At 39.2% G+C, this 21828-nt stretch overlaps 1 protein-coding gene across 2 annotated transcripts in view; it reads left to right on the top strand.

Moving 5' to 3' along the window:
• The window catches only part of KCNH1 (potassium voltage-gated channel subfamily H member 1), a 358490-nt gene that overhangs the window by 39657 nt on the left and 297005 nt on the right, over positions 1–21828 (top strand). For both annotated transcript variants that reach the window (XR_006101185.1, XM_042444296.1), the window contains exons 3-4: positions 1675–1781; positions 13627–13755. Coding sequence is in view for 1 of the 2 variants with exons in the window: in XM_042444296.1 (XP_042300230.1) it covers positions 1675–1781; positions 13627–13755 (236 nt within the window). In the remaining variant the exon portion in view is untranslated. The remainder of the gene's footprint in view (positions 1–1674; positions 1782–13626; positions 13756–21828) is intronic.

Below are 21828 nucleotides of genomic sequence, written 5' to 3'. Positions count from 1 at the left end.
TTTGATACTGTTCCGCAGTGATAGGTTGATACTACAGAACGTACACATGGGAGAAGCTGGCAACTTGAGAAATTCATAAATAAACTTTCAGAGCTTTCAGAGCTTTCAGAGCTTATAAAGCTTACTTTTTTGGACTACATGTCCCAGACTCTCAGCTAGCATTGCCAAGCTTTGTATTCTGTAATTGGTTAGAACCTCTTTTTCTTTTCATTTAATTTCTTTGGTTCTTTGCTACGGATTTGTTTTAATTTGATATTGTTTATCTGCTATTGCCCCATTGCAAATGATGGGGCAGGTAGGATTGTATATTCATGAACTGCTAGCAGTTCTCTGTTGCAGAATTCCCTAGTCTCCAGTCTCAGCACTGCAAATCTTTCTTAAGAAAAAGAGCAATTATGGCAAAAGATTGGACACATTCACACCAAAGCATGCAAGGAAACAGAAAATGCTGAACATTTTGTAGCCTTGGTATTGATGTGCTTCAATCAACAGTATCTTCTTTAGGAGAACAGTTATTGGGTTACATCCAATATTATGGAAGCAGCCTTCCTCTCATACAACAGGATTGTCTCCCTCCGTACCCACAATCCTATGGCATAACAACAACAACAACAACAACAACAACAACAACAATAATAATAATATAATTCATTTATATTCCGCCTGTTCCTTGCAGAATCAAGGCGGATTACAAAACAAAGGCATAAAAAAAAATACACCCCCATCAAAAACATCATAGCAATATTATAACAATAAAGTAATTATACAAAAAAATAAAAAAAATAAAGAATACAGAGTACGACATGAATTGAGGTGTAGTAAAGACAGGAATGGAAGGAAATGGAATATATCTTTGTCAACCAAAATGCCTTATCTGGAGATGTGAATTCATATAAGAGCATTCTAAGAAATCCTAAACCAATTTAAAGCAACATTCCTATATATACAAATCTTGGAATTCCACTGAACTCAGTAAGATTGAACTATATAAGATTATAGAGTAGGTCTCTTAGATTACTATTACTGGCTTTGTTTCTAGACACAGTTAAAAGTGCTAACTATGATCTATGAAGCCCAATAAAGCTTGGATCCAGACTGTCTGATAGATTGTATCTCCCCAAGTCGAGGAAGGGCTTTATTTCAAAGACATGTCTGGTGATGATATAGGAGAGGGCCTTCTCAATGGCTGCCCCAAGTCTGTGGAATTTCCTCCCACTGGAAACTACATTGGCCTCCCTTTTGTTCTCTTTCTACTGGCAAGAAAAGACCTTTCTGTTTACCAAGGTCCTTGGGTGTCAACTGTCTGTTGCAGAAAATCTTTCAGTATGGGTGACTTGTACTTAAATTTGTGTTTTTGCCGTCGTCGTCGTCGTCGTCATCATCATCGTCGTCATCATCATCATCATCATCATCATCATCATCATCATCATCTTTTAACAGCTTTTAAACATATTTAAAATTAATGTTTTTCATATATTTGTTTAATTGTTCTTACATTTTTGTACTATCCATAGTTTTAAATGTATTTTGTTGGAACTCAAATTTTTAGCTGCCTTGGGTCCTATATTGGGAGAAAAATGGGATATAAAATAGATAGACAGACAGAATCACACCGATATGTCCTGTGTATGGCTCTTCACAGCCTTTTTTGAACATCCTTCCATTTTCTTGCAGTTTTATGTATGGAGAGCTGACAGACAAAGACACAGTAGATAAAGTCCGGCAAACATTTGAGAACTACGAAATGAACTCCTTTGAAATCTTGATGTATAAGAAGAACAGTAAGTTGAATGTTTCATTCTATTTTCAGTCAGGAAATAGCAAAGCAACCAAGCAAGCAAACTAAGAGATATATCTTAACCTGATGAGCATGACAGGCCATCACCACTACTGTGGGAATGGCACTGAGGGTATTTCGTTTCCTTCTATCCTCACTAATAGGTTTCCAGAAGGAGTGAATTATGGGAATTATAACTTTACTTGGCATACAGTAATAGGATTGCTAGTGATGACACAAAGTCAATGATAACCAGAAGCAGTGACTGTAGGAAATTGCTTTTTTACAGAATTTTAATATCAGAGGTCTTGTAGGAATCCCTTTGGCCATGGTTTCCTATTTCTCTGCACGAGGCCTGTACATGTGATTCACCAATCTCAATTCAGACCATCATCCATGTATTTCAGATGGTAAGGGCACTTCACAGCTATTTGTTTTTGAAAACCTAGCTAGGTAACTAAAATTGGGAACTTCTCAGGTATTTCAGGGTCCAACCAGTACATTTTCAAACACAAGATATATGATTTATATACAAGAAAGTAAAGGATATAATTTATAGTACAGTACAGTATGATCTGGAAATCCCTTCCGAGAGTAACTATTTGAACTATGAGCCTGACTTGGACAAAATGACACCATTACTCCCAGTGTTTTTGCCTTACAACTCCCAGCAGTCCTAGCTAGTTGAGGGATAATCTGACTTGTAATATTAAGGAGCCCTGGTGTCACAGTAAGGAGCCCTGATGACACAGTGGGTAAATGCTAGTACTGCAGCCACAGTGTTGTAAGTTCATTCCTAGAGGAGGGCTCCAAGGTCCACTCAGCCTTCCATCCTTTCGTAGGTTGGTAAAATGAGTACCCAGCTTGTTGTTGGTAATTAGTTTACACATTGTAAATGGATAAGTGGTATAGAAATGTACTTGCTGTTGCTATTGCTATAGCTATAGCTATAATATCTGGAAGACCATCATTGTCTACCCTTGATCTATCTAAACATTGCACAGGTTTGCATTGTCAGCAGCGGGATCCTCTGAATATTTTCTGTGTTCTAAGCACTGTGGAATGGCCACCAATGCTGATATTTAGATACCGGTAATCCAGGCATTTTCCATCCAGATGGAAAAGAAATTTATCAGTTTCCTGACTCAGGTTGAATTTGGAGTTTCCCAACCCCTTGAGAAGCTTAGGTAGGAAATAAAACGGCATGGCAAAAGTTCCCACAATTTGTAAGAACATGATTTTGTTCCTGCAACAACATAAATGGCAGTTTTTGAGAACTGCACAAGAGTTTGAGAAACTGCAGCTTTGCAGTCAAAACCTACACTTAAAGTCTTTTTTACTATTTACTGTTATACTGCACAGCTTCCCAAGGGGGGGGACCCTCACTCTCTTACATTGGTTTTTACTATATATTTGGGGATTGTGCAGAAAATGCAAAACTAAATTGCACACTATACCTCTATACAAACAGTGTGGTGAAGTGTCCAGTGTCGTGGCTGTAGCCTTTGCCAGTTTGAAAGTTGTGCAACCCAAATGCTATGCAGCAGGAAAAGAAATTCGGGCTGACTGAAGTTGCAGCCACATGAGTTTTTTTGTTGTGTAATATTGCTGTAATTTGCACAACATTTTTGCGGTGCAACATTTCTGTTGTGCTGTTTGTGATATATAAAAAAAGCAATCTTGCACAAAACACATGTGGCTGCCTGAAAGAAGTCCTTTCAATACTAAAAGCTTCACAGTTTTCAGGGGAAACTGCACAGTTCTCAGGGGAAGCTGTGTAGCTTTTGGAAAACTCTACAGTTTTCTGGGAAGCTGCATAGTTTTTGCAAAACAAACAAACAAAAACTACAGTTGCGTATCATTGCAGGGGGAAAATTCCATAGTGTCTCAAAGCTATGGGGTAAAAAGAAAATGCTTCATTGCTTTCGACACTTGGTGAAAGTGAGATTTACCATTCGTACTGCCACATGGGCTTATTTTACAAGAACAGCTGAGTTTACACAGCTGCTTTCAAATTTAAATGTTATTTAATGCCTTGGATTAGATGACACATTGTAGTTCTCTGGGAACATTGTAGGCTGAATCTCCACAACTACCTGAATTCACCTCTCATGGAGTGGGGAACTCATAGGTGGCCATGTGGGTTGCTGGCATAAGAAGGGCTCAGTAGAGGGTGCTTCAATAGGCCTAACCTTGGTTTGGCCATATCTTTCATGTATTTGTATGTAACCTTAAAAAAAAAGTTGATAGGGAGCGAACAGTTTAGCTATGGGAAACAGTAACTGTCAAACTCTTTCTCAATCTTCTGATTCTTTCCCTCAGATTAATTAATCCATTATTTAGATTTTTTATTTAATCAATTTAGAGATCACATACTATAGCTGAATAATATCTTGAAATAGGATACAGGAGGGATGGGCAAAATGAGGCCATCTAGATGTTGCTGGGTTACAGGTCTCATTATGTCTCACTATTGCCAATCCTGCCTAGGACTGCTGGGAGCTGCAGTACATCAGCATCTGAAACAGAAAGTAAAATACAAGATATAATGGTAATATACAAATCTCAATTAAAAAAATAAAATTTAGGAACTAAAATCCACAACAGTATAGTCAGTCAGGAAATGCTTAGGTGAAGAGGTGCCTAAACCACACTGTAGTTGGCAAGTTTTGAGTTTGGGTAGCCTTCCCCAAAATGGATACCACCACAGAGAAAACCAGCTGTCAGGTTGCTGTTGCAGAACAACAGACATGATGCAGTTTAGTCAGTGAAGCCTACTCCAGTGGTCTTATCAGTCACACAGCTTTGTGTCAGGGAAAATAATCTATTAAGTTTCCTTGTCTCAAGGTGTTCAGATATTCATATACCAGGAATAAAGCTTGAATGCAACTTGTTAGATAATGGAAAGGTGGTGCATTTGCTTCAGTACAGATGAATTCTCCATTAGCTGAAGCTTCTGGATCAAACACAAGTGCAGCCTCACATAAGATACACTTAAGGCTACAAATACATGGGCTGCTACAGCCAGGCTGCTGCTGTCCAGAAAGGGCACTGTTGGTATATTAGTCAGAGCTAATAGGTGCTTCTTGTCTAAGGTTTCTTTTCTTTTCTTTTTTTAATAAAAGTTTATTCAGGATTACATTCCATCAATTAACAATGAAACTCTAACAACAACACAATTTGACATTATGCAGACTAAACAGACAAATATATTACAATACAAATACAGATACTCCAATTAACATAAAATTTAAAATAAATTCCTTTGTTATGGGTTTATAATGAAAATGATGAATCTAGGAGCTGTTGTTTTTTATGGTTTTTTTGGACGTTTTGCCAGCATCTGTAGCTGGCATCTTCAGAGAATGCTTGCCTGGAAAGGAGTTGGATATGTACACACACACACACACTCCTGGGAAGGCAGGAGTGATTTGCATGTGTATTGTTCTCTTGCTAATGGCAGGCCTCAGGGTGGGAGGGTCTGCAAAAGAGAATTAGTGTTTGCTTGATTAGTGCTCATTGTCTGCTGGGAAACCCCTGACCCTGGGAGATTTCTCATTTGCATTTGTTGAGCCTTTATCTTACTATCTTTCAGGACTGGTAGCCAAAACTTGTTTAAGAGTTTCCTCTTTTCTGTTGAAATTGTCCAGGTGTTTGTGGATTTCAATGGCTTCCCTGTGCATCCTGACATGGTAGTGGTTGGCATGGTCCAGAATTCCAGTGTTTTCAAACAGTATTTTATGCCCAGGATGGTTTGTGGCATGTTCTGCTACTGCTGATTTTTCTGGATGGCCCAGTCTGCAATGTCTCTCATGTTCCTTGATTCTTGTTTACACACTGCGTTTGGTGGTCCCTATGTAGACTTGTCCGCAGCTGCATGGTATGCAGTAAACTCCTGCGGCTGTGAGAGGGTCTCTCTGGTCCTTGGCTGAGAGAAGCAAGCATTTGCTGGATTTTCTTTGTCGGTTTGTAAACCATTTGAAAGCTGTGCTTCCTCACCACTTTGTCTATTCTGTTTGTGACTCCTTTGATGTATGGTAAAAATACTTTCCCTTTGGGTGGCTGCTTGTCTTCACTCCTTTGGGTTTTCCTGGACCTGACAGCCCTTCTGATGTCTGAGCTGGAATAACGATTAGCCTGTAGAGCTTGGTTCAGGTGCTTCAGTTCATCTTTCAAGAAGTGGGGTTCACAGATGCGTTTTGCTCGGTCTACCAGTGTTTTGATTGTGCTTCTTTTTTGTCCTGGGTGATGGTTGGAGTTTTTGTGCAGGTATCTCTCTGTATGTGTGGGTTTTCTGTATACTGGGTGACCCAAATGTTGGTTCGGTTTGCAGATGACTAGGATATCCAAGAATGGCAGTGTTCCTTCTTTTTCTTTTTCCATAGTGAATTGGATGTTGAGGTGGATGTTGTTCAGATGGTTCAGGAACACAGCCAGATCTTCTTCTCCATGGCTCTAAATGGTGAAAGTGTCATCCATGTATCGGAACCAAGTTGTGGGCTTTTTTTGGTGCTGTTTCCAGGGTTTGCTTTTCAAAGTGTTCCATATAGAAGTTTGCTATAACAGGGGTTAGAGGGCTTCCCATTGCTACCCCATCTCTCTGTTCGTAGAATCCATTGTCCCACAGGAGCTGTTGTTTTCGAAGGATTGCTGTCTAGAACAGTCAGATTCCCCAGTCCTACCATCCAAGGAACTACCTTTGGGTTGCAATTAACAGAATATAACCATGTATGTTGTTCACTTGAGGGGAAGGGAAAGAAGTCAGAGTTCTTGACTCATTCATCACACTAAGCAAATCAAAGATGAAGACAGCTTGGACAAGGAGAAGCCAAGTGAGAGCAAGCATGAAGCATGTAACAGTATGCTGTTTGTTTTGTAACTTTAGAATACTGCTGACAATCTTCTAAAAGGGCATATTTTAGGACAACTTTAAAAAAAGCCTTTAACTCAGTCCATAACCTGCAAATCTAAATTGAGCAATCCCTCTAACTGAGGGATGACTGGTCTCTCAAGGACATAAGCCAGTCTTTGTCACACCCCTTGAAATTTCATTTTATATCCACCAGGCTGGTGGGCATTCCAGGTTGGGAACCCATGTTTTAGGAGAAGATGCTTTCATGGACTATTAGAATTCTCTGGAATACAAATTCCAAACTTAGAAGTTCGTAGAAGCTTCTAGAGAGCAACAAAGAATTGGTCTACCCGAGTTTTCCAGCCTAATTAAGACTTGGCTTCCTTGAAAGAATTGCCACATAGTTATGGTATGTTTTGGCCAGGAGAGGGAATCAAATTCATTTCACATTCATTTTGACATTGACTTCAAGTCTTGTATCTGGCAGCCTGGTGGCCTGTTAGGTGACTGTTAGTTTATTTGTCAGTTTTCAAAGACTCAGCATGCTCTTACAAGAACTGAGTGATACCTCTGTACTCAATCATTGCCTTTTTGGAAAGGCCATATTTTATTTATCTTCTGCTTGTTCCCTTTCTGCCTATTATAGTACAGCCTGAGGTGCTGCTACCTCTGAGACAAGATTCTGCTTGTAACTCTCTTGCAGCACAAAGTGGTCAATGCCAGTCTCTAGTAAAGAGCAAAACCACCAACAGAATTGTACAGTTTTTTTTTACTACTTTTCTCATGTATAGGAAGGTACATACCACCTGGAATTTTACACCATGCTTGCCATTTTTATAAGATTCTGCTTAGACTATTTAGTTTTGTTTTGTCTCTTCTACCTTATTGTGGCACTCTACGGCAGGGATGGTGAATGTATAGCTCTCCAGATGTTGTTAGACTGAGAATACTAATGGTGTTCTCATGGTATTCTCATACTAATGGTTATCTTGACCATTAAGTACCAATAATAACAACAACAACAACAACAACAACAACAACAACTGCAGCAATACATTCATTTGAAAAGTAACAGTCCAAGTTCTGGACTTGCCTTATCAATGTATGTGTTTTATTGATAATAAATACTAACAATAACAATACTTTTCACTGAATTTTTGTGTGAATATCCCAGATCCATTATTGATGTCTTAGAAACAAGTAAGAAGCAGGGAACAGTTACTCTGTTCACCTTTGGAGATGTTGTGAACTCAGTAGGCAATTGCTTATGTTTATGTTAGTTTACATCAGTGAAGGGAAATTTGTGACATTTCAGAAGTTATGGGATTGCAGCTCCCATCTGTCCTGGCCAGAATAGTCAATGGTGAAGGAGGGGGATGCTGTCCAACAGTATATGGAGGCCTACAGTTTGCACACATCAAGTTTAAGTTGATTATGCAACACCCTCTAAGAATTTATTTTAACCATCCCTTCCGCCATGAAAATCTTGAATTTCTCCACAGTTACTTTTAAAATCATAGCCAAGAACCAGATAATCCATGCATCTTATCAAAATAGCTCTTGGCCTGAAAACTTCTGTCCTTAAATTGCTTCTCAGACTTCTTCTTCAGTAGAATAACCTTTGGACATGAAAACATAATGTCTTTATCTTAATATGTAAAGTTTTCATCTTTTGACCTGTTTGCCACCTAGCTCACAGATGGATTCTGTAGCAGGCAGCAGTTTTTAAGACAATGGAATTAGTATTCCTAGACTGTCAGTATAAGTGTTTTATACCAAGGGCTTATCCCATGAAGCTGCATAGCCAGTTATCTTTTCTTCTGTCTATGTCCTCTGCTTGTCAACAAAGTCAATTGCAGGAGACATCACTTGGCTAAAGTATATATAATCTTTGTATCAACAGCATGACCTGCCTAACCCATCCTAAATCCCCAAATTCATTTTGCTTGCTAATTAATCCAGGGCAGAATATGTGGGCTCCTGCCACACAGGCAACAACACTATTAAAAATGAATAGTACAGTATTGATTGAGAGAGTTTCAAAGGTCAGTCATAACGATTATGTAACCCAAATTCAGCTCTATGTTTTACCATATCAAGGGTAAGGTGATAACATGTCTAGCTTTTTTTATTTCTAGCCATCAAACTACACAATTTAGCTTTACCCAACCTGACACTTTCCAGATGTTTTTAAATTGGAGCCATGCAGGCTGTGGCTGATGACATCTATAGTCCAAAATATCAAAAGGTTGGTGTAACAACATTAGCTGAAAAAACATTAGTGACTAAAGTTGCAGTCCTATGGGAGAAAGCCCTATCATGCTTAACATCCTCAGGACAGAGTGCTGTTCTGTTACTTCTGAGACAAGATTCTGTTTGGAGTATGATCTCTGAGTCTAGAGGACCTGGTTTGAACTTGACATTTTGAAGTGCTGGATATTGCATTAATTTTACATTTGTTTTAAAAATGAATCTAGCAGCTGCAAGGAGGAGGAAATTGATCAAGATTCTTGTCCATGGCAAGTTATTTCTAAGGTATCCTTCCTTCATGCACAGTTCACATATAAATTGACCAACTCCTGGCTGACACTGAGAAGAAGGTTTCCAGTGGCACCAGTGCTGATTTCCCTCCTAAATTTTCAGCAGACGGATCAAATTTTCATCAGGATTTCACTGTCTGGGGAAAAAGCATGATACTGATGCTCAACAGGCTTTATGCACCAGATAGTTAAATTTCAAACATGTTAAAATTGTATCTATTTTGAATATAGAAATGTTAAGTGCATAGGGTCTAAATTCTGTTGGAATGTTTTCCAGATCATATTTTGGCATGGTTGTTGATTTGGTATTCTTCTTCAGTTTTATTCTTATTTTGGATATTAGTAATTCATGGCCTGTGCTCCAGTCTGCACCTGGTCTCATTTTTGCAAGAATGGAGTTTATCCACCTTCTGTTCCCTATCGTATAATCTGTTTGATTTTTGTGTTGACCATCTAGTGATGTACATGTGTACAGTCTCCTCTCTGGTTGTATGAAGAAGGTATTTGCGATGAATACATTGTTGGCCTCACAGAACTCTTGTCAGTCTCTCTCCTGCTTCATTTCTTGAACCGAAGCAAATCTCACTGCTTTCTTTGCTTCTACTCTGCTTCCTACCTTGGGATTCCAGTATGTGAGAACAGTATGGATACAAACAAACAAATCCAAAAGATGCTCTCACATAGGATTCTCAATAGCTGAAATCAGGATTGCAGCAATTCTCTGGATGCCCTGCTATCGGAGGTGACAGAGGTAAAAATAAGGGAGAGGGACCTTTCAGTTTAGGAGCCCCAATGGTGTAATGCACACCCCCCTCCCAATTTGCCTTTTGAGTATGGGGGGGCGTTTTCATTTCTCAGCTTCTAACCTCTGAGAGAGCTGTTTGCTGACTGTTACTATTTCAACCTGATCTACTTGGATATTGTGTCACTTTGTACTAGTACAGTGGGCCCTAGGTATCCACTGGGGTTTAGTTCCAGGAACCATGTGGATATCCAAATCCGTGGGTGCTCAAATCCCATTGCATACAGTAGCACAGTAAAATGGAGGCCCTTATATAAAATGGCAAAATCAAGATTTGCTTTTTTAAATTTATATTTAAAAAATATTTCCAAGCTGTGGAGGCTTCAATCTGTGGATTTAAAAAAAATCTATGTATATGGAGGGCTGTTTGTATTGCTTTCTATTTTAAACATGTTTTAGTATTGTTTAGTATTCCTTGTTGGGCTGAGAAATGGCTTGGAATTTTGTAAAAGTGAATGGTGGGAAGTAAATTCTGTAGGAAATAAAAGTCCAAGGTGCTGTAAGTATGCCACACTCTGCATAAATAATGTTGTTGTTATTGTTGTTGTTGATGATGATGGTAACAATGAGTTAGCAAAATTCCAGTCATTATTACATACAGCGTGTTTGTGAGGAAGCTAGGATGGCTTATAGATGTCAGTCTAAACCAGAGAAGATGGGGAGTGAGTGGATTTATAAAGCCTGCCTTGTCTGTGAGGCAAACATTACATGCTTTTCCTCCCCAAAGCTTATATCTGAGCATGACATAGTTCACTGGCATCTCTACTCCCCATAATGAGCAAAAAACAGAGTAAGTTGTGTAAAATAAGTGACATAATTTATACCAGTCATTGAGAATCTGATTTTCTTGCAAGTGAATTTAGATTGTCACAGTTCCTTTTGTTTACAACAGCACATATAAACAGCCTTGGTTACATGAATACAGTATCCACTGGGGCCAAAGAGCTACCAACAGTTGTTATTTCAGCAGTAATATTTTACAATCAGAATTTTAGCAGTTTATTACTCTGGCTGGAGGTAGTTTTGAAGACTGTAGAAGTGATAAGCGAGAAGCATAATTTGCCTTGATGGTCTTTACTATTGTTTGTTTCTTTCTAGCTCTGAGCCTGGAAAAGTTACTTGGGGGGCCAGTGTCTGAAAACTGTTTATGCACTGTGTTAGTCATTGCACTTTTTCCTCATTTCTTTTACAGCTGCTACATCTGTAGCCTCTTGCTTTCTGTCATCAGCTGCCTATGACAGTGTAGTTACACCAATGTGGTGCTCCAGTAGGAGTCTGGCCAGGGAAATCTGTAGTGTGTGGCAGAACAGCTTGGTAGACAAAGGGAATGCTGTGGATATAGAATATCTTGATTTCAGTAAGGCCTTTGACAAGGTTCCCCATGACATTCTTGCAAACAAGCTTGTAAAATGTGGGTTAGACAATGCAACTGTTACATGGATTTGTAATTGGTTGACCGGCTGAACACAAAGGGTGTTCAGCAATGGCTAATCTTCATCCTGAACAAAAGTTACCAGTGGGGTGCCACAGGGTTCTCTCCAGTGCTATTCAACATCTTTATCAATGACTTAGATGAAGGAATAGAAGGCATGCTTATCAAATTTGCAGATGACACCAAATTAGGAGTAGCTAATACACCAGAGGACAGGATCAAAATTCAGGAAGACCTGAAGAGATTTGAAAGCTGGGCCAAATGAATTTCAGCAAAATGAATTTCAACACAGAGACATGTAAGGTACTGAACTTAGGTAGAAAAATGAAATGCATAGATACAGGATGGGGGGGACACCTGGCTGAATGAGACAATGGATGACAGTGATCTAGGATCTAGACCACACATTGAATATAAGTCAACAGTGTGATGCCGCAGCTAAAAAGACCAATGCAATTTTAGGCTGCATCAATAGAAGTATAGTGTCTAGATTAAGGGAAGTAATAGTGCCACTCTATTCTGCTGTGGTCAGGCCTTACCTGGAATACTGTGTCCAGTTCTGGGCACCACAATTGAAAAGGCATGTTGACAAATTGGAGCATGTCCAAAGGAGGGTAACTGAAATAGTGAAGGGTCTGGAAACCATGCCTTATGAAGAAAGACTTAGGGAGCCGGGTATGTTTAGCTTGGAGAAGAGACAGTTAAGAGGTGATATGATAGCCCTGTTTAACTATTTGAAGGGGTGTCACATTGAGGATGGAGCAAGCCTATTTTCTGCTGCTCCAGAGACTGGAACATGGAACAATGGATGCAAGCTACAGGAAAAGAGATTCCACCTCAACATTAGGAGGAACTTTCTGATAGTAAGGGCTGTTCGACAGTGGAACACACTTCCTTGGAGAGTGGTGGAGTCTCGCTCCTTGGAAATCTTTAAATGAGGCTGGATGGCCATCTGTTGGGTATGCTTTGAGTGAGAGTTCCTGCATGTCAGAGGTTGGACTGGATGGTCTTTGTGGCCTCTTCCAACTCTATGATTCTATGAGTCTATGAAAGGCTAGAGAATAGGGGTGGGCAGCTGCCAGGGGCTGGGAGACTGCATTGGAATTCTGTGGGAGTTTGTAGAAGTATGCCTACCCCCCCCCCCTTGTTTGGAATGTTTTGGCCCAAAGTATCCCCATGTCCTGTACTATTGTAGGGAGCAATTTTGCTACCCTGGGCAATTTTATGCCCAGCCCAGGAGAAGTCTTTATTTAGTTATTTAAACTACTTCAATTCTTGCCTTGTTAAAAGAGGCATCTCCTGGGGATGGGGAGGAAAAACATGGCAAAATTGCCCACATTCCCCTTGGGAGGTTGGGGTGATATACAGTGCTCCCAAATTTTTTTTTCATAGGCCTCACATCTCCCTTCTTGCTATAGGGAGAGGACTTTCTCATTGGTTAGTCCTAGGCTATGGAACTCCTTCCAGTGGAGGCCAGCCTGGCTCCTTCCTTGCTGTCCTTTCATTACCAGTCAAAGATCTTTTTATTTAGACAGGCTTTGGGCAACTGACTGATTGCTAAGGAGGAGGCTTTTATTGGTTGCTGATGCATTTTTAAAAAATATACCTTTACATTGCTTTTAATTCCATTGTGTTTCAAAATGGCAATTTATTTAGTTTTGTTTTAAATTGTAGATGTGTGTTTTGTATCCTTGTTAAAAATCTTGCTATGAACAACCTTGAGCCCCAGTTTTGGGAAAAGGTAGTACACAAATCAGATAAATAAAAAAAAGGCTGACTGAGAACATTGCAGTGTGAAATACTAGTTTTCTCTATGTAGGAAACATGTTCATTGTTGTCTTTTCTGTGGGGATGTGTTTAAACATGCATTCCACTATTTGCAGGCTGAACTGATATGAACCCTTCAGAAAAATACTACCTGCTTCTAGTGCAAGTGTAAGACACCTACTCGTCTTTGAACATTTGAGTAGTTTATGTGTACCATACCAAACAGAAAACAAAGATTATGCAATGAAACTTGCCTCATAATGTTGGAACCATTATTAAGAAGACAGTTGATTTACCTTCCTAAATTTCTTCTGCTTTTCTCGAGTTAGTTTAGCATTATTCCCTCTGTGTGTCTAAAAAAGCAGTGTTACTTCTTGGGGCTTTCTTGTATGGCTTGCATGTAATACAATTTTTATGTCATTGATGAGCATGTCCATGTTTCTTTTTTTCCTCCAGGGACTCCTGTTTGGTTCTTTGTGAAAATTGCTCCAATTCGAAATGAACAGGACAAAGTTGTTTTGTTTCTTTGCACTTTCAGTGACATAACAGCTTTCAAACAGCCTATTGAGGATGACTCATGCAAAGGTTTGTTGGATGTTTCTTTTTTACAAATGCATATTAAAATACATTTTGCATCTGTTGTTTTTTTAATCAAGTTTTTTAAAAAAAAATCCAAAGAATTATCGTATATACTTCATGCATAAGTTGAGGGCAGGCTTTGGGGCCAAATTTATGGATTTTAATATGACCTATGTATAAGTGGAGGGTAAAACTTAGAGGCGTGTAACAAAGAATCCAAAGGATGAAGCAAAGGAAAACAATGCCAAAGAATTTACAAAATTCCAGCAGGCATAACTGTGCTCACAGTAAAGACTGATGGATGAGAGAGCAGAGAGAGGTCGGTGCTTCCAGGACAGATTACATTCGTGCCTTTCACCAGGGGATAGTTTCTTTTTATATATCTAAGAGTTAAAGTATGTACTTACATTGACCTGCCCTGTTTAAATACTTGAAGGGATGTCACATTGAGGAGGGAGCTAGCTTGTTTTCTGCTGCTCCAAATACTAGGACCCGAAGCAATGGATGCAAACTCCAGGAAAAGAGATTCCAACTCAATATTAGGAGGAACTTCCTGAGAGTAAGGGCTGTTTGACAGTGGAACAAACTCCCTTGGAGTGTAGTGGAGTCTCCTTCCTTAGAGGTCTTTAAACAGAGGCTGGATGGCCATCTGTTGGGGATGCTTTGATTGCGAGTTCCTGCATGGAAGGGGGATGGACTGGATGGCCCTTGCAGTCTCTTCCAACTCTGTGATTCTGTGATTCTAAGTCAACTCAGGTTTTTGAGTCTACAGCACTATATAAATAAAGGATGATGATGATGATGATGATAATTTTACTAAAACTTCTAGACTTATTCATGAGTATATAAGTCAGGGGTAGGCAACCTTTTTGAGCCAGGGGCCGGGTTGCTGTCCCTCAGACAACTGGGGGGCCGAAGCCAAAAAAACAAATAATTAAATAATTTATTAAAAAAACAAATAAATAAATAAACCGGGACAAATGTAGGACACAAATGTCAAATGGAGGACACTTTTTTGTAAAAATGGAGGACACGCAAAAAATTGGCTGATTTTTAAAAAAATGTTAATATAAATGCATGTTTTGGAGGCTTCTATAGACAATTGCCCCCCTTGCCCGCCTCCTCCTGATAGGCCAAAGGCCCCACGCCCTCACGCAAGAGGCCAAAGGCTCCGGCGGCAATCGGCGGCAGGACCAGGCAGGGGCCAGTCCCAAGGCCTTGCCGGGCCGCATCCGGCCCGTGGGCCGCAGGTTGCCTACCTCTGATATAAGTAGTAAGATTCAGATTGAAGTAAGTGCACATGGCCTGATGTTTTTATCCTATTTGTTTAAATTGTAAGCCTGAGGGCAGGAAACTAAGGTTTTTAGTTAGTTTTTTACTTGTAAAGTGGCTTGTGCACTGATGATGCTATATATATATATATATATATGTAAATGATGACGACAATAATAACAATGGAATTCAGACGTAGTCATGTTAGTCTTGATCTGTATGCAAAGGGATGTTAAGACGGAGAGAAAGAGGTTGGTAGCACAAATCTGAATGTGGTGAAGTAGACTTGAGTCTACGAAGCTTATGCTACCAACTTCGTTCTCTCAGTTAGTGTCAAAGGTGCTTCAAGATCTTTTTGCATAACAGCAAAAACAACAACAACATTTCACTTCACTCTACAGATGTAAAGGCTATCAGAGTGGCTTTTGGTGTTAGCTGCTCTGAAGTTGATACCAACTAATTGTGACACTGTGGATGAGATATCTCCAAGATCCCCTATCCTTCATTTCTCTGCTCAAGTCCTGCAAATAAATCAATAAAAAGGGGAACAGAACCCATACCAGCAGGTCTACAAAATAAAGCCATGATACAAAAGGAAAGGGGGGGAGGGGAGGGAAAAGGAAAAGACAAAAATTAGCACATGATTTTAATGTTACAAGGGTTCCCTGCAGATGAGACACCTCCAAGACCCCCTGTCCTCAACTGCTCTGTCAGGTCCTGCAGACTCAGGCCCATGGCCTCCTAGAGTGAATCTATCCATCCAATATGTGGGTAGTGGAAAGAGAGGAAGGCTAAAGATCTTGTAAAACTACAAATCCCATGATGCCACTTTGTGTGGTCTCTCTTAGGAAAGTTTTTGATCTGTGGGATATAAATCTTTCAAATAAATAAAAACACCAGAGATGTAACTTGTTTATTTGATTTAAATCAAGGACCCAAAATAGCATCCAGTCTCCCAAAGGATTGTTTTGTTTTATTATTTTATCAAAGGTTCTCCTTTGAATCTTTCAGTTCAGGTCCTTTTCAATGCAGATCCAGAACTGGATACAGTAGTCTACTGGGCCCAAATCAGTGAGGATCAGAGCGGTACTATGATTTCCTGTCTCTTCACTGTGAATATAGGTACTGCAAACAAAGGCAGCAATTGGCTTAGCTACTGAATAGCTTCTCCACTAAAATGATAACAAGTGTGGCTTTAGATCTGCTGAAGCTATTGTATAGATGGAGTTAGTGACAGATGCGAGATAATCCTGTTGCTATAACATGGGGAGAGATGGACCATACAGGAGGAAAAACCTGCTGTTCATTTTGAGGCATGAGAGCTATAACATGCTAACAGTGCAAGAAATTATAGTGCTATTGTGTCCCATAAGCTTCTAATTATAGGCCCTTTTTGTTATGCATATCATAGAATTGGTATTCACTTTTACAATGTCCCTAATTTATGCAGTCACCTTGTGAATCCATTAATCAGGCTTTTATATGTACAGTCCACCCTTCCCTTACACGGGGGATCTGTTCTGGTCCCCCCCCCGCACAAGGGAAAAAACATGGATGCTCAAGCCCCATTCAAGTGTATGGGGCTTGTGCCCACAGTGGCATGTGCACCATTGATTCTTCCGGTGCGCAGTGCTTTTCCTTCCGGCGTGGCTTCCAGCCTGTGCATGACATGGGTGCACCGTACCTAACTTTAGAAAATTACATACCAAATATAGAACTGGAAGATCGTTCAGACAAATTACATGTCATGGGGTTGCATTCAGGGGATAAAAAAACCCCTTTCACTAGGGCAGAGTCTAATTTTATGCTAGATATGGGCAACATTTGATGGCATCATGTGCTTTTTCAGAGCCAGTTGGCTGACCTATATAGAACAAGAATATACCACAAACTCTTTCAAAAAGGAGAAGGGAGGATTCTGGATGTCATTCCAACTTTGCCTGCTTTGCCCACTTTTGTCTGCTTCTAGCTGCCTATGGACACCTCTTACCTACTGATTCCATAGGCTCATTGTTCTTTAAATAGGAACAGGTGAGTGGTAATATTAGATTAGAGTTAGACTGAGGGAAAAATGACTAAATCCTAAACTACAATGGGAAGTACGGACTTGATGTGGTATAAGACAACTTTACATGTTCTGAGCTGAATTTTGAATTCACTACCATTGTCCAAAAGACTGTCTTGTGTTAACTTAAATACAGTTGACCCTAAGGAACCATACAGTCTCACACTTTTGATCAGATATTCATAGTTCATCAGACTTGGATCAGCTCCTGAATATATGCTAATCAGCCATTTAGGGCAAAGACACTGATCATTGTGATAGTGTCAAATAAGATGTTAGCATAATGAGTATAGGGAGACTGTCAACCAGTTCTAGATGGGGTCACACTTCCCCTAAAGGACGAAGGTCGCAGTTTGGGAGTACTCCTGGACTTGTCCGTACAGTTGTCATCTCAAGTAGGTGCGACAGCCAGGAGTACTTGGTATCAACTTGGGTTGATACACCAACTGCGTCCCTACCTGGACTGAAAGGACCTTGGAGCAGTGGTACACACACTAGTAATCTCTCATCTTGATTTCTGTAATGCACTCTACATGGGGCTACCCTTGTACCAAGTTCGGAAGCTTCAATTGATTCAAAATGTGGCAGCCAGATTGGTCACCTGTTCTTCCAGGTTTGACCACATAACACCTGTTTTAAAATCTCTTCACTGGCTGCCAATTAGCTTCTGGGCACAGTACAAAGTGTTTGTGATTACCTTTAAAGCCCTACATGGCTTGGGCCTGAGTTACTTGTGGGAACGCCTCTCCCTACATAATCCGCCCCACACTTTCAGAATAACTGGGAAGAACTTCTTAGAACAACAAATGACCAAACTTATATCAACTTCCCAAAGAACTTTTACTGCATCTGCTCCAAAATTGTGGAATAGTCTTCTGGAAGAGATCCATCTCATTACCTCCTTGGAAGTATTTAAGAAGGCAATTAAGACGGATCTCTTCCGGTGAACTTATCCACCTGACCTTGTTAAAAGATATTGTTCCATCTCTTTGACTATTATATAATTTATTGTTATCATTATTTTATGATAGAGTTAGTTTTTAATTGAAGTTTAAATGCAATTGTATTTGACAGATGTGTTTGTATGTATTTTATTGGTTGTAATCCCACCTTGATCCACCTGGGAAAGGCAGGAAAATATAAATAAATCAATTATTATTATTATTATTATTATTATTATTATTATTATTATTATTATTAATCAGACCATCTAGTTGCCTGTGCCAATTTGGCAATCTCTGGATGTATTGGACTGTAATGTCCATCATCCCAGGGGTTGTTCCTCAGCCCTGTCTGGAGATGTGTGGCATGGAACCTGGGACCTTCATTGTTTAAAGCATTTTCTTTATGGCTTGGCAATGGTCCTTTCTGATTGGTTATTTTTAACTGAGATATTCAGATCAGAAACAGTTAATGGGATCTAAAATTATCAGTGAGGCTCAGTGTTCTGTGTGTGAGGTCCGGGAATGCATTTACAATTTTATTACTCTGTATTTTACCAAACTGGGATCCAAAATTCTGCTGAGCACCTATGAAATGGACATGTAATAGTGCCATGATATTTTCAACTTTTATGTTCTGAGGACAAGTGATATTTTCACATTTTCATTATTGTTTCAGTCCAGGGCATATCATGTGACAGGGGCCAAATTTAATTTTTAGTATTGTCTTTATTTATTTGGATGTTCATAAAATACCTTTCCAAAAAATATTGGGGAACAGAAAAATAAGTAGAATAAATGCAGTAAAATGGTCATTGATGTAAAATGTAATGAAGGCAGTAAAGCACAGTTATAAATTACAGTTGAAGGGAGCAAAATATAATTGGGCAGATTAACCCACTCAAAATGACTTGGCCAGCAAAACTCCGTTACACAGTGATGATTTCACTGCAAGGTCAAGCACCAGGTACATCTCTGTGGGAAAGATGTCCCACAAACAGGGATCCATAAAAGAGAAAAATCTTTCCATAATTGTCACAATAATACAGGCAAAGTGCTTTGCTTTTAGATCTTAGGCACAGATTTTGTGCCTAAGGATTCTCAGTCTTGTATGTTCTATTCCTTTATAATGTCATTTCACCATTTAACATAATTTTCCAAGTGACATCCTTTCCCTTCCATTTGCATTCTGCGCTGTAGTCAAGTCCATTGCATTTTCATCTCCTTCACTGCCTAAAGGGAATAATCAGTCCTTGTCTATTGTCTATGTACAGGAAACAGTTCCTCAGACTTATGTAGTGATATGTTCTAATAAGATTAGGAGGATGTAAACAAGGATTCCTTCAGTCTAGGGTGCAATGGGACATCCTCAGTCCTTGTTCCATTATAGATGTTATTGATTCTTGCCTTCCCTCTGGTTTTCCCCTTTTCATTTTCACTGCTTTATATGCACCATGAAAATTGTTACTGTATTCTCATTTGTTCTACATTATTCCAGCCTGTCACTTATCTAAAATCAGGTAGGACTATATAGGGGCCATAGTGAGACAATGCATTTAGATAATGTTTTCAGAACAAGAATTTACTTATAATATCAGAAGTCAAGCCATAATAGCAAAAAGAGTCTTAAAAAAAGAAGAATGTAAACAGCTGCTGCATATTTCTTTGAACTGGATGTTAATTTAACACAATTCCCAAATGATATGCTCTCTTGTCTCATCTTTATTTTTATAAGCTTATATTTCCTTTAAAAGGAATTGAAGGCATTTTACAGAATAAAACCTCATATACTATATATATTTGAAATATATAAAAATATGTGTAACATTGTAAAAAAGTTTGTAAGAGAGCCAGCATGATGTAGCAGTTTGGAGATTGGACTTTGGCTCTGGAGACTAGGGCTCAAATTTCCACTCAGCCAGGCAACACACTGGATGACCCTGGGCAAGTCACACTCCCTCACACTCCCTCTGTGAACAAATCCTGCCAAGAAACCCCCATGATATAGGTTTTCCTTAGGGTCACCGTAAGTTTGAAATGACTTGAAGACACAACAAGAACAACAACAACAACAACAACAACAACAAAAGAGTTAGTGCAATCTAGGGCTTAAAGAGCTGCACTAAGACATGAGAGATGTGTGCCATGGCTCAGTGCTATGAATTCTGAGAGGTGTAGTTGGTACCAGAGTGGAGCTACAATTCTCAGACTTCCATAACATTGAGCCATGATAGTTAACGTGGTGTCAAACCAGATTATTTTGGCCATATGGGTGCAGTCTAGGTGGCCTTGACACACCCTTTCAACCTCAGCAACCACACAGGCTTGTTGGAAGGGCAAGGTAGGAAGGAATGCAGTGTATGCTGCTTTATATTATTCAGTTGCTTATTGTAATATTTATATCTCACACCTTATCACAATCTCTCAGAGTGGCATGCAATCAAAATCATGTTAAGCAGTATAAAGTAAATTAGAATGTAAAACAATAGAAATAATTAAAAGAGACTAAAACGTATCAAACTATTTAACGATTTTAGAACAGATTAAAAGGTTAAAACAGTTTAATGAGCTTACTGTGAGAAAGAAAACGCGGATATAAATAGTACAAAGATGAACATAAGAAAACAGTATTAACATAAGAAAAACTACTCCAGAATCATCCCTAGAAACATTAGTGAAAGGAACACTCTTATGTAAGGCAGCCCTTCCTTTCAGCACTATGGCCAGCGCCGACTGCGAATACAATTCGTCTGCCATCCATGTTCTTTAGTGTTGCAGACAACAAATTTTAATTTTTCGTTCTTGTTCTTAGACACATGCAATCACCATGAAAATGCTTTATCTAGATTCTTTCTCTCTCTCTCTCTCTCTCTCACACACACACACACACATACACACACACACGAAATGCAGTTGTGTGGGACAAGCTGTTTACATTAGTTCTTTTCCATATGGGCGGAGTAATTTTCACATGTGCACTAAATTTCTTTACGCATTTTGCATTTAAACCTTGAGTTGCATTTAAATTCTACAGTTATTCAAGGAGGAAATGCAGTTAGTCTCCACCCTACTCTGTCTTCATTTACATAAAACTTTTCTTTTGGGTTTACTCATGTATGGGTGTGGTTTATGAGAGACTATTTTTCATTGTTAATGTTATGTGCTTTCAAGTCATTTCTGATTTACTCTGACTCTAAGGTGACTCTATCAGAGTTTTCTTCACACAGTTTATTCAAAGGGGGCTTTCCATTGCCTTCCTCTGAGGCTGAGAAGGAGTGACTTGCCCACAGTCACACAATAGGTTGCCATGGTTAAATGAGGATTTGAACATTGGTCTTCTGAAGTCTTTGTCCAATATTCAAACCATTACACCATGCACATTCTTCATTTTTAGTTCTTACAAGCTTATCCCTCATGTACTGAGATGGGACATTTTAGACTCCCAGAGTTATGGTTTGTTTCAGAATCCACACAGAACTATACCTATAGTTTAGATATTCTGTGATATTGTTATCTGAGCAGCTGTAAATACTTTCCCCAAATTTCAGCCTCATGCCATGTTCATTTTTAAATGAACAACGCCACCAAGCTATTACTTTTTGCCACTGTCCTTGTCAATGTTAACTGATCACCACAAAAACTATGTTCCATGATGGTGTTTTTTTTTGGTGAACTATGATGCAAGAAGACAGAAGTGACATGCTCTGGTTATCAGTAGAATTCAGAGGCATAGTTGTGTTAGTCTGGTTCAGTATGCAAAGGAATCTTGTAGCACTTTTGAGATTAATTCAAAGAAAAAAC

Source organism: Sceloporus undulatus, chromosome 1, assembly GCF_019175285.1.
Source record: "Sceloporus undulatus isolate JIND9_A2432 ecotype Alabama chromosome 1, SceUnd_v1.1, whole genome shotgun sequence".
NCBI classification, from domain to species: Eukaryota; Metazoa; Chordata; class Lepidosauria; order Squamata; family Phrynosomatidae; genus Sceloporus; species Sceloporus undulatus.
This window is presented reverse-complemented; position numbering and strand designations above follow the sequence as displayed.